The sequence below is a fragment of the Sus scrofa genome, chromosome 8, assembly GCF_000003025.6.
Source record: "Sus scrofa isolate TJ Tabasco breed Duroc chromosome 8, Sscrofa11.1, whole genome shotgun sequence".
Taxonomy (NCBI): Eukaryota; Metazoa; Chordata; class Mammalia; order Artiodactyla; family Suidae; genus Sus; species Sus scrofa.
The window spans coordinates 99,303,221-99,320,184 of record NC_010450.4 but is presented as its reverse complement, the minus strand read 5'-3'; the positions used below and the strand labels follow the sequence as shown (position 1 = coordinate 99,320,184).

Here is a 16,964-nt window from a genome sequence, read left to right as displayed (position 1 = left end):
TTAACCCACTGAGCAAGGCCAGGGATTGAACCCACAACTTCATGGTTCCTAGTTGGATGCGTTAACTACTGAGCCATGACGGGAACTCCACAAATATGAGCTTTGACTTTTTTTTTTGGCTGCACCTATAGCATAGGGTATTTCCAGGGCCAGAGCCAGACCCATGCCACAGCTGTAACCAGAGCCACAGCAGTGAAAACACTGGATCCTTAACACACTGAGCCATGAGACAACTCCAATTTTGATTTTAAAGGTGTGGTAAAGTGTGAAAACTAAGAGGAAAAGCCCAGGCTTCTCTGAGGGTGTGAAGTGTAATAGGAAATGTCTCCTGTTAAAGCTGGAGCTCCTAAAACCTAAGTTCAAGTTGAGATAACTAGTTTTCTGTATATCCAGATATACATAGTCACCCCCCGCCTTCTCCAAAAATCTGAAAATAAAATTGCCTTGGCAAGGATTAGACTGAGGTATGGAGAAGGGGGACTACATCCCTAAGAAGTTTAAGCCACAAGGAAGCTCTGAAAATCACATTACTGAGAAGGTATAGAAAAGAAATCCTCAAGTATATTCACCATATTTAATTATTCTATGATTCAACTTTTCAGGGGTTCCATTTTCATATTTAGCAGTTAGGATATGTATCATATCTGCTAAAGGCCTGGCAGCACTTGTGACTTAATCATCACTATATATGAACATCAAACATACAGTGTTTGCATGTTAGGAAAAAAAAAAAGTAGAGAGCTAAAATGGAGCTCTTTTTCAATAAGTGCTATACCACTTTGGGCTGGACTTTCAATGTGAAAAAGATCGAAGAGTGCTTTGTTCAGTTTGTTTTGCTTATACTTTCCTTTTTACACTTATAGAAGAATGACATAACAACAATATGAGTGTGAAAAATGCTTTAAATAAAAACCCAAATTGATGAGAAAGCAATTTTTATGGTTTACTTGGCAGTATTACTTAGTGATTTGTAAAATGTTGTTGCTTGTATACTCATGGCATATTAGCTTCAATGAAAGCAGTAGTTGTCACAGACTAGTAGTAACCCACGAGTAACTAATAGAAGCATAATCAGCTCTTCTTTACATGAGCACATTAATTTTAAGTCTCAAGGAGTATCACAAATAATTTGCCAATTAAAATGACAATTTCATATTCAAACATAACTAATGACACAAGGAAGCAATTTACAATAAGCTAAAATGAGCAATAAAAGTGGAAAGATGATTAAATATTTTTGATACTGAAATCTTCAGATATATATCTAAATATCAGTAACTATGTTTAACATGTTCAAAGGAATAGAAAAGCAAGCTTGAAAATATCTGTGGGGGATAGTTAATGTCAAAACATACCAAAATGTTAAGGTATGAGAATTCAGTGATTAAACTGATAATTAAATGTGTGAGATTAAAAGCAAGTTAGACAGACACAGGTAAAGACAGCATTAGTGAACTGGAAGACAAGTCAGAGAAAATAATCAAAATTAAGCATAGAGAAAATAAAAGAACATATACATACTACTATATACAAAATATATAAGAATAACCTACTGTATAGCACAAAGAAATCTACTTAATATTCTATAATAACCTATATGAGGAGAAAAGAATGGATACATGTATGTGTATAACTGATTCACTTACTGTGCACCTGAAATTAATTTACTTCATTTAAATTTCCTTTTTTTTCATATTTGCGCTAGAATGGCATATGATGAAAAACTATGTCTAAATTACTCTAAAATAGTTTCAAATTTATAACTTTATTCTTAAAGAAAAATATTTCAAGAACAGGGCCAGTATAAAGTATTTCTACCAATGGCTACCATTCCAAAGGAAATTCAGAAAAATACATTTCAGGTAGAATGCAAGTGGTCAGGATAAAACACTTGTGGTAGAAGAAAGATTCAAATGCAACAAACTGTGTCAAATACATTACTGCCTTTTTAGAAATAAAAATGTTATACAAGACTAAAATTTAAAAAGAATTAAAAAGCAACACCAAATTAAGATGTAAGTTAAGCAGTAAATGAATGCATTTAAAATAGTTTGTTCAAGAAATCTTTTTCCATTGAATTATTTTAAACTTTCAGAAGAATCTATTTTGTAATTTTTTGAAGTAAAATGAAATTAGACAAAACAGAGCATATATCACCCAAAGTAGTGGCAAAAGTGATATAAGTATCTAATTAATCAAGAATCAGGTAAGAAACACAGAAATAAACAAAAGATAAAACTAGAGAAAAATAGCAAAACACAAAATTAGAGAGGAGAAACAGAAATGTGAACAGGTCTATCAAATGTAAATAGACTAAAAGCTGCAGTTAAGAAAGAATAACGATTTTTTAAAAAGAAACTCAGATTGCATTTTGAAATACAATACTGTAACAAAAAGACTTTTAAAACATTAGGGTAGAGAGAGAGGAGGTTAAAGGATAGGAAAAAAAATGTATCATGATAGTATCAAAGAATGCTGGTTACCTGTACTTGCATCAGACAAAAGTAGACTTTAATGGAAAGCACATTATTTGGGACAAAGAGATTCACATCTTAATTAGAAAAGGTTTAATCCATGGTGATAATATAAAGTATATATGTTTATAAATATATATTAAAATGTCGGCATAAAAAAAAAAAGAACCGCTCATAACTACAAGGAGATTTAAATTTGCAAACATAAATACAGATTTGTCTCCATGCCTCTTTGGGGAACGATACTTAAAACCAAAAGAAAATCAGTAATGATACATAAAATGTGAATACCGTAATTAACAAACAGCTTAATGGATATGGACATAACACTGCACCCAAGAACAGCAGAGTTCACATTCTTTTCTGAGTGTAATCAACTTATTTGAAGTCTTGTTATAGGATAAGATCACCAATAGGTAGAGTTTAGAGAATGGATGGGGATAATTTGTCCCATGAGCCCTGTGATGCTACACAGTAAAACACCTGAGACTAAAAAGTAGTGGTGCATGAGGCAGGATGGCATCCTGGAAGGCATATGAGTAAAGTTAATCAAGGAGAAGGCAGTGATCAATTAAAATCTTGATAAAAAAATTGGTGGGTTGTTTTGTGTAAAACTGATTGGAGGGTTAAGAAGATTGGAGAGAAACTGGAGACTTCTTTTTATCACAGATTATCTACTTTGACTATAATACAATGAATAAATAGTGACAGAGGGATATAGATTTTGTGTGCCAGGGAAGTGGTGCAAGGCAGCCGGCTTGCTGAAGAAGAGGACTATTTATGACCCTACTCATATTTAGAGGTATATTTATATATTAATAAAAAATCTTGTGCTACAGAAGAAATATAAAATAAAGTACAAAATATTTAAATGTGGATAATAATGAAATCATTATATGTAGCATTGTGAAATTAATATTTTGTGGAGTAGAGTTAGTACAGTATGTTGAGGGAAACTTATAGTTTTAAAAATATTTATCAGGAAATAAGAAAATCTGAAATACTGAATTAAACCTTTAGCATAAGAAGTTGGAAATCAACAGAGCCAGAAATAAGAGTAAGATAAATAACATGGCTAAGGACAAAAATCTTATCTGGATCAATGACATAAAAAACCAGTTAAAGAACCAGTGTTAAACCCAACCCAAATCATTGTTAAAATCACATCTGTAATAAAAAATATGACATTCAGCCAATGTGCAAAAACTACAGTTTACTAATTTCAATTCCACACCCAAAAGTTAACCAATATTTAAACCCTTTCCCACTTCTGAAAATTGGCCATCTCTGAACCTCATGCTTCCCCAATCCTAGGATCAGTTCTCATCTTGCTCAGAAACACTGTATCCTACAAACAAAACTCTCTCTTATTTAGCTATCAGCTATCCAGTTCAGCTTCCATTCCTCACTACATATCCCCAAAATATGTCTTTCCATTTAGGGACAATCACAAGGATGTTCATTGCAAACTAATCTGTGATGTCGGGGAGTTGAAGGCAATCTGAATGTCTCCAACTGTATAAGCAGACAGGTTAAGAGTAATAGGTATACTCTTTACACTAAAGGCACAAGTCAGAAACAACAGTGTAGCGATACACATGGCAACATGTATAAACCTTAAAAATAGTGCCTGATGAAAAAGATAAGAAAGAGAATGAGACACATATACAATATAACCAATCTATTTATCTCAGTTAAAAACATGGGATAAATAATATGTATTTTGCAAAAACATGGAACAAAAAGTACACATTGAACTCACTGGAGTGTTTGGCTCTGGAAGTCCTGTAATGGGAAGGAGAAACCGTAAAGAGGAGAGGAGAGAAGATTAAGGCAAAATAAGGTAAGGTGAGCCAAGTATAGTAAAGAGTACAGTGCAACCATGGACTGGAGGGGAAAGATGGGAGAGGAAGGGAGAGGGGGGAAGGAAAGAGAGAAACAAGAATTCAGGAACTGGAAGGGAATGGAAAAGAGGAGAGGAGATGAGAAGGAAGAAGGGGAAAGAAAAGGGAAAAAACAGGGCGAGATAGAAGAGGAAAGGAAGAAGGGAGAAGCAAAGGAAGAAGGGAGGGCAAGAGAGGGGAGTAGAATCCTTTTCTGCTAACAAAGTTGCTAACATGCTATTAATTGTAGAGTATGATTTACCCTAACTTCTTCACCTAGGCTCTAAAACATGAAAAAAGAAGTATTTTCAAACATTTAGTGAAGTAATGATGGTCCTTATATACAGATCAGGACAACAAATTGTTACAAAAGCTATTTGTTTTAATGTATACTCTAGAGTTCACATGTCTAGTTTATTTCACACTTGGATACAAAAAATACATAATTTTCCTTTACAGTCTACTAAAATAGATGAATATCTTCTCTCTTAGAAGCATATAATTTCAGGTTTATTGAAAGCTTTCAGTAAGTGATCTTTTTCTTAAAATAATCGAGGTTTTGATGGAAAAGCGAAAATAAACTTTGTTCTCTCAAACATACAATTTCTGTATGTTTTTACTTTTATTTTGTTGGGGGCATCTTTACTTTTTACCATGCATTGTCTTACTACAATTTCTGAAATCCAAGAGAGGTAAACTGAATACAATAAAGATTGCATTATTTGTCTTTTATTAAAATCATTTTCTGTTCATTCCTTAAATTGTGTACACAGATTGTAATTTTATGTGTAGATTTTATTTTTAAGTGTTACTTTAATGTAGTTATTATGGAAGGCTTTCATTTATTTAAAAAACCATGTCATTGTCTAAATCATTTTGATAGTCCTTTTGCAGAACTGTTCAAAAAGTTATTTCATGTACCAAATATATACACTTTTTGCAATACTTTGTCGTATCTTGTTTTTAAAAATTAATATATATTATACTTCTCACTCCACAGAATGAATGATTTTCACCTGTTTTCCCAAATTAAATGCACTCAATACGAATTTAATACTATTTAGACTAAGTATGACTATAATCTCACAGGCTCTCCAAACAAACAATAAAACAGAAAAAAAAAAGTACCCAATAGCCTACAAGTATCTAAATGTTTTCCTTCTATACTGTCTTACCTTAAGGACTGAACTGTGGTACATTAGTAAACAACAGCAACAGACAAGCAAGAAAATCCTAATATTCTCTTAAAACCACATATCATAGCCATTGCTTGTAAAACTGTTGGTTCCACTTTAGTTAAGCTACAAATCTTTGTGGGCTAAAAATACACCCAAATAATGTATTAAGATTGTGATTTATTGGCAGATATATGAGTTTTGAGAAAAGGCTTTAAAATGTCTCTCTTTTAAGAGCCTCCAATGCTTTCACAAGTTTTCAAGCTCTAAAAATACAAAAATGGTGAAACCTAATTTTCTTGCCTGTTTCCAAATCATCATATATTCGGAATACAACAACATATATAGTAGAGGAAAATGCAGAAGTGAATGCCCTAACCTAAACAAAGGAATTGGTGACAGCATTTTTAGAATTCATGTTTCCACCCACCAATTTTGTGTTACAGGCCATCTGCACCAGAGGACTTGAATTTGCTGTCTGGCCTACTAAAACTGACCAAGCACTTAAACGGTCTGAACCTAGCCAGAACACAGATTGGGACTTGAACCCACATGCCTGGACTCAAACCCAGCCTAAAGCCAGATTGGAACTTAAACCCACAGTTTTAAATTTGAGTTACTTACCCTGCGTTTGGACTCACCAAGTCTCAGGTTCTTTATGCCTCCACACAGAAGGAATTCAGCAAGAGACAAAGTGATAGGTGAGAAGCAGATTTATTAGGATAGGATGTTAGTAAGAGATGCAAGCAGGCAGGCAAGGAAGCTCTTCGAGGAGCTGGTGGGCCACAGTTTTATCATCCTAAGGGAGTGGGGGTTGGAAAGGCCTGCCTTTTCATTTCCGGGAGTAGTAGCTCTTCCTTGGTACCAGGTAAGGTGGTGTATTCAAATCAGCTGAAGGTGATCTTTACATTTTTGCCCTAGGTCTGACTCTGAATGCAGGCCTCAACCTTTCCCCCACCTAATGACCTGAGGCAATGCTTGCACCTCCACTAGTTAAGCAAGCCTGCCTTATTTTGATGGTTTTCTTTAATTTACAATGGGCTCCCAATATCTCCCAGGTTTCCCTCTTTATCTATGATCCCCTATTAGGATTTCTATAACCACCTGTGCCTACTCTAGCCCTATCACTATTGCTTAATTAATTATTATTATTTTTTTTTACTGTAAGGAAAGAAGGGTAATAGGAGACTCCTAAAGACCTTTTCTACCTTTGCTACTATCCCTGGGCAAGAAGGAGGAATTATCCTTGTAACCAGATCCTTCTAGTCTCTGCATTTAATTTTAAGCAAGAAAGTGGACAACTAAAAAGCTGTAAGATTGATGGAAAACAGCAGAGGGCAGTATTTACTCATCGCTGAATCATCTCTGGTATCAGAAAAGTTTTAAACTTGGAGGGGTCATTGTGGCGAAAAGTAAAACACACGCCCTATATTTACATTACTTGCCTTAAATTCTTATTTTCTAAATGGTTTCCCTTAAAGGATAAATAATACCTGATTTCTAGTCACTTTTTTCTTTCTTTGAAGAGCCGAATTGTACCACAAAGATTAGCTTCAGTAAATATCAGGGAAATTAATCTGAGTGCCTTGCATGGCAAGTGGCTATTTTTAATATTTCACTCTATTCATTTCTATTTTTCTCATATATACCCTTTCTCAAGACAAAAACAAAAAACAAACAAAAAAAACAAAACAAAAAGAAACAAAACTTCATCAGGATTCCATTGGTTATAAAATGTCTGGGAGGAAATACTCCAACAGAGATCAAAATTCCAAACTTTGCAATAGGAAAAGATCTCCATCTTTCCAATGGGCTACCATTGTTATTGTTGAAACTCTAAGGTTTGGCTACTGGCACCTGGGATCCATTTGGGAAGGGAAACAAAACAAACAGAGTTCCCTTGGCTTTTCCTACAGGAAATCCAAAGTGCAGTCAGTACCTAGGCCTTGGTGTCCTAGTCACCTGACAGTGGGGGAGGGACAAATGGGGACAGGTTCAGGGTTGATCTCAACCTGGGCTGCAGTTAGCTCGCTCTGTAGACAGAGGAGGCATGAGGAAGATTTGGTTTGGATTCTGTCGGGTTGTATTGTAGAGCAGCTCCCTCCTCTCCCATCGCAAGAGAAGGGGCAGGAAACGGTTAAAGCAAATCTGCGCTTTGCATTCCCAGACAGGCTTTGCTTAATCCTTCCTCCCGCTCTAACAGACCCTCACCCCCCGCCTTTCTTTTATTTCTCTCGACCCCCTTACCCCTGAGTTATTACTAGCATAACAATCTAACGGTCTTCTCCCAGACCCCGCCACTAAAGTTATTTATCTGCAAACCTGACCCCACCCCCATCTATTCTGCGGCAGCCTTTTGCTGTTATTGCTGTAACGCCGGCCAAGATTTGACCAAAAAAAAAAAAAAAAAAAAAAAAAAAAAAAAAAAAGAAAAAGAAAAAATCACCCCCCTTCCCAGCGCCTCCTACTCGCAGATCTCCCACACCCGACAGCCTACAGTCCTCCAGGAGGCTGGAGTGATTAGCATCCGGAGAAGCCAGTCGGAGGCCGAAAAAGTCCGAGAGCGCTGGCGGTAGGAGTGCCAGGCGGGGCTGCTTTAGCTCCGGCCCAATGGGGATGGGGCGAGGGAGGGGCAGTAGGTGACAGCACCCGGAGTTAGGGGGAGTCCGGCGAACTAAAGTGCGGGGATCAATGAGTGGCGAGCAAAGTTTCTGTGTCTTGCTCTAGCTCGCGGTCTTCCCTCCCCCTCTGTTTGTGTTTCGGCGACGCGCTGTGTGTGTGTGTGTGTGTGCGTGTGTGTGTCTGCGCGCGCGCGTGCGGCGGGGAAGGGGCGGGGAGAGTGTGGGGGACCAGCCGGAGGTTGAGAGGGGCTCAAGGAGCTCCAGCTCCACAGCGGTACTAGCTTCAGCCGGGGCAGGCAAGAGGGAGAGCGCTGACAGCCGCCGTCCGAAGCTGCTGCGGGCGCTGCCACAGCCCAGAGCGGATTTCCCCGCCTACACAGCCACGGGTGAAGGAGAAAGGGGGACCAACCACCACCCCCGCCCCAAACAAAAAGCCTTGTGGATTACAAAGTGAAACTGACACAGGACAATAAAGGGAAAGGGCACGAGGTCAGGGGCGAGGCGCACTAGAGAGGGCTTCTGACTGGGGCCGCCGGAGAAGGATCCCCCTGGCATGGTTAGGGGAGGGGACTCGGGGACAGAGCGCTGCTCCTGTCCGACCCTGGCGAGGCCGAGAAGAAAGAGGGACCTGCGCTCGATTTGGATGTACAAATAATGGGTCGGCAGGCGTCCTGGCAGAGGTAAAAAAAATTAAAAATGCCGAATAGCGCTGGATTTTGCCTGCGCCTGACTACGGGCTCGAAGCCGCAGCAGGGGCGGCGGCGCCGGCTGGAGGAGAAGGGACAGAGCTGAGCGCTCCGGGATACCGGAGCCCCAGCGCCGCTGTGAGCGCTTGGAAGGCAGTTTTCTAGCTGCCCGCGCTCAGACCCCGAAGCCTGGGCCTCAGCGGCCACTTCTGCAGCCCTGTTGGAGGGGCGTTGCAGCCTTGTTCTTGAGGAGAGGGGATTCGAGGAAATCCCTCGTCTCCAGATTTTGGGAAAGGAATTCGAGAATCTCCCGGCTCCTCATCGACCCCTCCCCCGTGAGCAATTGTTCTTTCCACACACCGCTACGGACGTTTGTCCTTCCCTCTTCAGTTTCTTCGCTGTGGTAAGTTCTAAAGTTTCTGAGGACAATTGTTTGCAACTTCATTCCTCATTAACCTCAATCTCTCCCAACTCACATCCACCTGGGCGAAAACGCTGACTCTCCCGGATTCGAAAACAAAGTGAAGGGGGAAAATAGAGAAGGTTTGAGAAACTTTTCTGGGAACTCATCAACGCACAGGAGTGTCCGAGGAATGCCTGCCGCTTTCCCCCAAGGCATCTCTCTCGCACTAAGCATCCAAATGGCTACCTTGATCCTTTTGCTGATGCGACTTGCTTCTGTTGGGCAGGAGATTCTTTGAAATAGCAGAGCTCTCCAAGCCATCGGCTGCATGTTTGCTGGGGCTACTTAATCCCCGTCATCGTCATCACTTTTTTGCCTCACCTCTTCCTTCTCTATATCACACTGTTCCAGGGAGCCAGGAACATGGACTTGGCAGCAGACAGGGCTCCTGGCCGCCCGTGGCTCCCGCTGCCCACTTTATCATTATTTCAGCTCCTTCGCGTCTTTTGGCTGCTGTCACTGCTCCCAGGGTCGGCCCGGGTCAGCGGGGCGGAGCAGCGCCAGGTGTTTCAGGTGCTGGAGGAGCAACCTCCTGGCACGCTGGTGGGTACCATCCAGACGCGCCCTGGCTTCACCTACCGGCTCAGCGAAAGCCACGCCCTGTTTGCCATAAACAGTAGCACCGGGGCCCTGTACACCACTGCCACCATCGACCGCGAGAGCCTACCCAGCGACGTGATCAACCTAGTGGTTCTTTCCAGCTCGCCCACCTACCCCACCGAAGTGCGAGTCTTGGTACGGGACCTCAATGACAACGCCCCTGTCTTCCCGGACCCCTCGATTGTGGTCACTTTCAAGGAGGACAGTAGCAGCGGGCGGCAAGTCATCTTGGATACCGCCACCGACTCGGACATTGGCTCCAATGGTGTGGACCACCGATCCTACCGCATTATCCAGGGCAACGAGGCAGGTCGCTTCCGCCTGGATATCACCCTCAACCCAAGTGGCGAGGGTGCGTTCCTGCATCTCGTGTCCAAGGGCGGGCTGGACCGTGAGGTCACGCCACAGTACCAGCTTTTGGTGGAAGTGGAGGACAAGGGCGAACCGAAGCGGCGGGGCTACCTTCAGGTAAACGTGACTGTTCAGGATATAAATGACAACCCCCCGGTTTTTGGCAGTTCCCACTACCAGGCGGGGGTGCCTGAGGACGCGACGGTCGGCTCCAGCGTCCTCCAGGTGGCGGCGGCGGACGCCGACGAGGGCACCAACGCGGATATCCGCTATCGGCTGCAGGACGAAGGGACCCCTTTCCAAATGGACCCGGAAACGGGGCTTATCACGGTACGGGAGCCCCTGGACTACGAGGCCCGGCGCCAGTACTCGCTTACCGTGCAGGCTATGGATCGAGGCGTGCCTTCTCTCACCGGGCGCGCTGAGGCGCTGATTCAGCTGCTGGACGTTAACGACAATGACCCTGTGGTAAAATTCCGCTACTTCCCTGCCACCTCACGCTACGCCTCGGTAGATGAGAACGCTCAGGTGGGCACTGTGGTGGCTCTGCTCACCGTGACGGACGCCGACTCCCCAGCAGCCAACGGGAACATCTCTGTGCAGATTCTTGGGGGCAATGAGCAGCGCCACTTTGAGGTGCAGAGCAGCAAAGTGCCAAACCTGAGCCTCATCAAAGTAGCCAGCGCCCTGGACCGGGAGCGCATCCCTTCTTACAACCTAACAGTTTCCGTCTCTGATAACCACGGGGCGCCCCCTGGCGCAGCGGTCCAGGCGCGCTCTTCTGTGGCAAGCTTGGTAATTTTCGTCAATGACATCAATGACCACCCTCCGGTCTTTGCACAGCAAGTGTACAGAGTGAACCTGAGCGAGGAGGCGCCCCCGGGAAGCTATGTGAGTGGAGTGTCTGCCACTGACGGTGACTCTGGTCTCAATGCTAATCTGCGTTACAGCATCGTCTCTGGTAATGGACTAGGTTGGTTCCACATCAGTGAACATAGCGGCCTAGTGACCACTGGGCTTGCTGGGGGCTTGGACCGTGAACTCGCTTCCCAGATTGTACTGAATATCAGTGCTCGGGACCAAGGGGTTCACCCCAAGGTTTCCTATGCCCAGCTTGTGGTAACGCTCCTGGATGTGAATGATGAAAAGCCAGTATTTAGCCATCCAGAAGGATATGATGTGTCTGTGGTTGAGAATGCCCCTACAGGGACAGAACTACTGGTCCTTGGGGCAACTGATGGGGACCTGGGTGACAATGGGACAGTGCGTTTTTCACTACAAGAGGCTGAGACTGACCAGAGGTCCTTCCGCCTGGATCCTGTGTCTGGGAGGTTGAGTACTATCTCCTCCTTGGACAGAGAGGAACAAGCTTTTTACTCCCTATTGGTTCTGGCCACAGATCTGGGCTCCCCTCCTCAGTCATCAGTGGCTCGCATAAATGTGAGTCTCCTGGATATTAATGACAACAGCCCTGTGTTCTACCCAGTCCAGTACTTTGCTCATATTCAGGAGAATGAGCCTGGAGGCAGCTACATCACCACAGTGTCTGCCACTGACCCAGACTTGGGTCTCAATGGAACTGTCAAATATAGTATATCTGCTGGGGACAGATCCCGGTTTCAGGTCAATGCTCAAAGTGGGGTTATTTCTACAAGAATGGCCCTAGACAGAGAAGAAAAAACTGCTTATCAGTTGCAAATAGTGGCTACTGATGGTGGCAATTTACAGTCTCCCAACCAGGCAATAGTAACCATCACTGTATTGGACACTCAAGACAACCCACCTGTGTTCAGTCAGGCTGCATACAGCTTTGTGGTCTTTGAGAATGTCGCTCTGGGATATCATGTGGGTAGTGTGTCTGCATCCACCATGGACCTCAATTCCAACATCAGTTATCTCATTACTACTGGGGATCAGAAAGGTATGTTTGCTATCAACCAGGTCACTGGGCAGCTTACCACAGCAAGTGTGATTGACAGAGAAGAGCAATCCTTTTATCAGCTGAAGGTAGTGGCCAGTGGGGGGACAGTGACTGGAGACACTATGGTTAACATAACAGTTAAGGATTTAAATGACAACTCTCCCCATTTCCTTCAGGCGGTAGAGAGAGTGAATGTGGTGGAGAACTGGCAGGCAGGTCACAGCATTTTCCAGGCCAAAGCTGTGGACCCTGATGAAGGTGTCAATGGCATGGTACTCTATAGCCTGAAGCAAAACCCCAAGAACCTCTTTACTATCAATGAAAGGAATGGTAATATTAGTCTGCTAGGACCCCTGGATGTTCATGCTGGTTCCTACCAGATAGAGATCTTGGCATCTGATATGGGTGTTCCCCAGCTCTCCTCTAGTTTCATCTTAACAGTTTATGTCCATGATGTAAATGACAACCCACCAGTGTTTGACCAGCTTTCATATGAGGTCACCCTTTCTGAGTCAGAACCTGTGAATTCTCGATTCTTTAAAGTGCAAGCTTTTGATAAGGATTCAGGAGCAAATGGTGAAATTGCATACAGCATTGCTGAAGGAAATACAGGGGATGCTTTTGGCATATTCCCAGATGGTCAATTGTATATAAAAAGTGAACTGGACCGTGAACTTCAAGACAGATATGTTTTATTGGTTGTTGCTTCTGACAGAGCAGTGGAACCCCTTAGTGCCACTGTGAATGTTACTGTAATTTTAGAAGATGTAAATGATAACAGACCTCTTTTTAACAGTACCAATTACACGTTCTACTTTGAAGAAGAACAGAGGGCTGGTTCGTTTGTGGGCAAAGTAAGTGCTATAGATAAAGACTTTGGGCCAAATGGAGAAGTGAGGTATTCTTTTGAAATGGTGCAGCCAGATTTTGAGTTGCATGCAATTAGTGGGGAAATTACAAATACCCATCAATTTGACAGGGAGTCTCTTATGAGGCGGAGAGGGGCTGCGGTATTTAGCTTTACAGTCATTGCAACAGATCAGGGGCTTCCTCAGCCACTCAAGGATCAGGCCACGGTACATGTTTACATGAAGGATATAAATGATAATGCTCCCAAGTTTTTAAAAGACTTTTACCAAGCTACAATATCAGAGTCAGCAGCCAACCTGACACAAGTTTTAAGAGTATCTGCCTCAGATGTTGATGAAGGTAATAATGGACTCATTCATTATTCTGTAATAAAAGGAAACGAAGAGAGACAGTTTGCTATAGACAGTACCTCTGGTCAGGTGACACTGATTGGCAAATTAGACTACGAAGCAACACCTGCCTATTCCCTTGTCATTCAAGCTGTGGATTCTGGGGCGGTCTCCCTCAATTCAACCTGTACCTTGAATATTGATATTTTAGATGAGAATGACAATACTCCTTCTTTCCCTAAGTCAACATTATTTGTTGATGTTTTGGAAAACATGAGAATTGGTGAACTTGTGTCCTCTATTACTGCAACCGATTCAGATTCAGGTGACAATGCCGACTTACATTACAGTATTACTGGGACTAACAACCATGGAACTTTCAGCATTAGCCCAAACACTGGGAGTATTTTTCTTGCCAAAAAATTGGACTTTGAAACACAGTCTTTGTACAAATTAAATATAACAGCAAAAGACCGAGGAAGGCCTCCTCGTTCATCTACAATGTCAGTGGTTATACATGTGAGAGACTTTAATGATAATCCCCCCAGCTTTCCTCCTGGAGATATTTTCAAGTCTATTGTTGAGAATGTTCCCATTGGAACGTCTGTCATTTCAGTGACTGCGCATGACCCCGATGCAGACATTAATGGACAGCTCTCCTATACATCATTCAACAGATGCCAAGGGGCAACCACTTTGGCATAGATGAAGTCAAAGGCACTATATATACTACTGCTGAAATAGATCGGGAATTTGCTAATCTCTTTGAATTAACCGTAAAAGCCAATGATCAAGCTGTGCCTATAGAAACTAGACGGTATGCTTTGAAAAACGTGACCATTTTGGTTACAGACCTCAATGACAATGTTCCAATGTTTATATCACAAAATGCCCTTGCTGCAGACCCTTCAGCTGTGATTGGTTCTGTTCTGACAACAATTATGGCTGCTGATCCAGATGAAGGGGCGAATGGAGAGGTGGAGTACGAGATCGTCAATGGGGACACAGACACCTTCATTGTGGATCGTTACAGTGGAGACTTGAGAGTGGCTTCGGCGCTGGTGCCTTCTCAGCTGATCTATAATCTCATAGTTTCAGCTACAGACCTTGGCCCTGAAAGGAGGAAGTCAACCACTGAATTGACTGTCATTCTTCAGGGCCTTGATGGGCCTGTTTTTACGCAACCCAAATACATAACTATTTTGAAGGAGGGAGAACCCATTGGCACCAATGTAATATCAATAGAAGCAGCAAGTCCCAGAGGATCTGAGGCCCCGGTGGAGTATTATATTGTTTCAGTCCGTTGTGAAGAGAAAACTGTTGGACGTCTCTTTACTATTGGACGACAAACTGGCATAATTCAGACTGCAGCCATTCTGGACCGGGAGCAAGGAGCATGTCTTTACCTGGTGGATGTTTATGCCATAGAAAAATCAACTGCTTTTCCCAGAACACAGAGAGCAGAGGTAATGATTTTGTAGTCACTTATGAATTCTTTTTTGATTTGTGGTTAGAAGGATCATTCTCTTTATATTTACTTTCTATAATGATTTACCTTTATTGTTTATTGTTAATTTTACTGACAGGAGCATATAAAAATGTTCTGTCACACAGACTAATAAGAAATACATAAAATTTAGCTCTAAGCCTGGTTGAAACCAAAAATGAACCAGTTTTTACCTTCTATTTCATCTCATACAATCATATGTGTAAGGCTAGGGAGAAATCTCTAGCCATTTCAGAAGTACAAAAAAGGATGCATTGACTTGAGGTAAATCACTACACTGAACTAAACGTCTCACAGTAAGGATGTCTACTAGAGGATGAGCAATTTCAGGCTTAAGAAACCTCTACTGCAAAGTGAAGAACTTTGGTAGAAATCAGCATGATAGCATAGCTTTCTTGGGGGTGTGGCGCTGGACCGACAGTTTACATCAGGAGGGTATTAACTTTCGAATCCTCAGCAATCTTGGCAGTTTCTTTATAGACAGTGACTAATTTTAATGTGCTGAGCCAAGTTTGGGGAGATTCCTGATTTCATCTGCCTTCACATTTTAGGCACTGTCTTCTAACTTAGGGTAATCTTTTCTCTTGCCTCTTGAACTAAAGCGTGTAATGTGGTGTGAATGATCAGAGATTAGAAGCTGTTTCTTGAGACAAAACTGTGTTGTTCAATGCCATGGTATAGGCACACGTTGTTCTGTCTGTTGATGGGTAAGAAACTAGAGTTTCATAGCATAAGCCAAAAGAATTCCAAGCGTGGCCTTTCCTGGGGTATATTTTTGGCTATTACTATCTCCGTGTATCATTGATTTGCTTTTTAATTGAACTGCTTCCAGTGTTGTTTTGATAATCAACTAGAAATGATATAGCTATACTCTGAAAAGCTCATCTGCCCTTTCCTAAGTTCTCCTTTCCCACTCCCTTCAAAGACATTCTAGAGTCACTCAGCCAAAAACATAAAATATCAAATGTGGTTTGTGATACTTGGCAGTAACCCAGACACAACATGCTAGTGAAATTGAGGCCATGTGTTTGTTTTCTTGCTTTCTTTTCTTTTTCAGAGAGGTGAGGGGTTTTTCTTCATTTGAAATGTTCATTTATTATTATTATCTTTTTGAATCCCCTGTGATTTTTTTTTGATAATAGCTAGCTATATCTCTTCTCTGGATGGAACAATATATTCATGGCTTAGAGGATGTCAGAGATAAAATTCTTAGATATAATTCTAAATGGAATTCAATTTTACCTTATACACATAGCCCCAAAGAAACTTCTGACCCCTGTGTTCTCTTTTGCCTAATTAGTTTTTTAAAGATTTAACATAGATCTTACATATTAACCTATTTGGTTTGACTCAGGTCATGATTTACATGTAATTTTATTTTGATTTGGGTTTATTCTTTCCCTATACCCATTCCCCAGCTCTACATTTCTTCTCTGGAATTACTTCTTAGATGAAGAGGTTTAATTAGTTTGAAAACTGAAATATTTATTAAAGACTGAAATATTCAGCAATTCTGGAGTTTAGATAAATTTAGACTGTAAAACAAATTATGCTATTAGTTGTTGTTTGGTTCAGTGTGTTACATTTGATCAGAACAATATGGGGAATGAGAATAAATGTCCATTGTTATCATTAGCAGATTTGTTTAGTCTTTTATTTACCCATGATATATGCAAAGATTGGCTTAGCTTAAGTTTATTAAACAGTGCTGTCTCTGCATCAGGCATGGAGACTAAAAAACAATAATTATAAATCATTTTATTAGTAATAGGGGATTATATGTCTGTTACTTTTTTAACTTCACAAAGTATTCCAAGTTATATCCTATTTATTTAAAAACTTGGAGGATAATTCATTATGATGATTTTTTATGAGAAAAAAGTTGCTTGTCAGGGTATCTTCTGTGAACTGAAGTGCTGAAATTGTAAACCGAGTTTGAGTTCCCAAGCTCCAACCACTCCTAAAATTAAAAGCAAATGTGTTTCTCCAAAGAATATTGAAAGCAGTAGTAGGGAGCTAGAATTTCATATTATTATTGGTTGTATCTTTCAAGTATATACAACAAAGTTCTTTTTTTTCCTTCT

The 16,964-nt window shown here is 41.5% G+C and overlaps 1 protein-coding gene and 1 long non-coding RNA gene across 4 annotated transcripts in view; one reads left to right on the top strand and one right to left on the bottom strand.

The window, feature by feature from the left end:
* LOC106504728 overlaps positions 1 to 10,764 on the bottom strand; it is a 211,556-nt gene extending 200,792 nt beyond the window's left edge. For 2 of the 3 annotated variants that reach the window (XR_002346807.1, XR_002346805.1), the window contains exon 1: positions 10,631 to 10,764. This is a non-coding gene — a long non-coding RNA (uncharacterized LOC106504728). Of the gene's footprint in view, positions 1 to 6,156; positions 6,537 to 10,630 lie in introns of those variants that run through there. The other variant, XR_002346806.1, reaches the window with a different exon arrangement.
* Positions 8,054 to 16,964, top strand: part of FAT4 (FAT atypical cadherin 4) — a 170,165-nt gene continuing 161,254 nt past the window's right edge. Inside the window, 2 exon segments of the mRNA XM_021101611.1 lie at positions 8,054 to 14,037; positions 14,040 to 14,839. Coding sequence (XP_020957270.1) covers positions 9,666 to 14,037; positions 14,040 to 14,839 — 5,172 coding nt within the window. The 5' untranslated portion in view covers positions 8,054 to 9,665.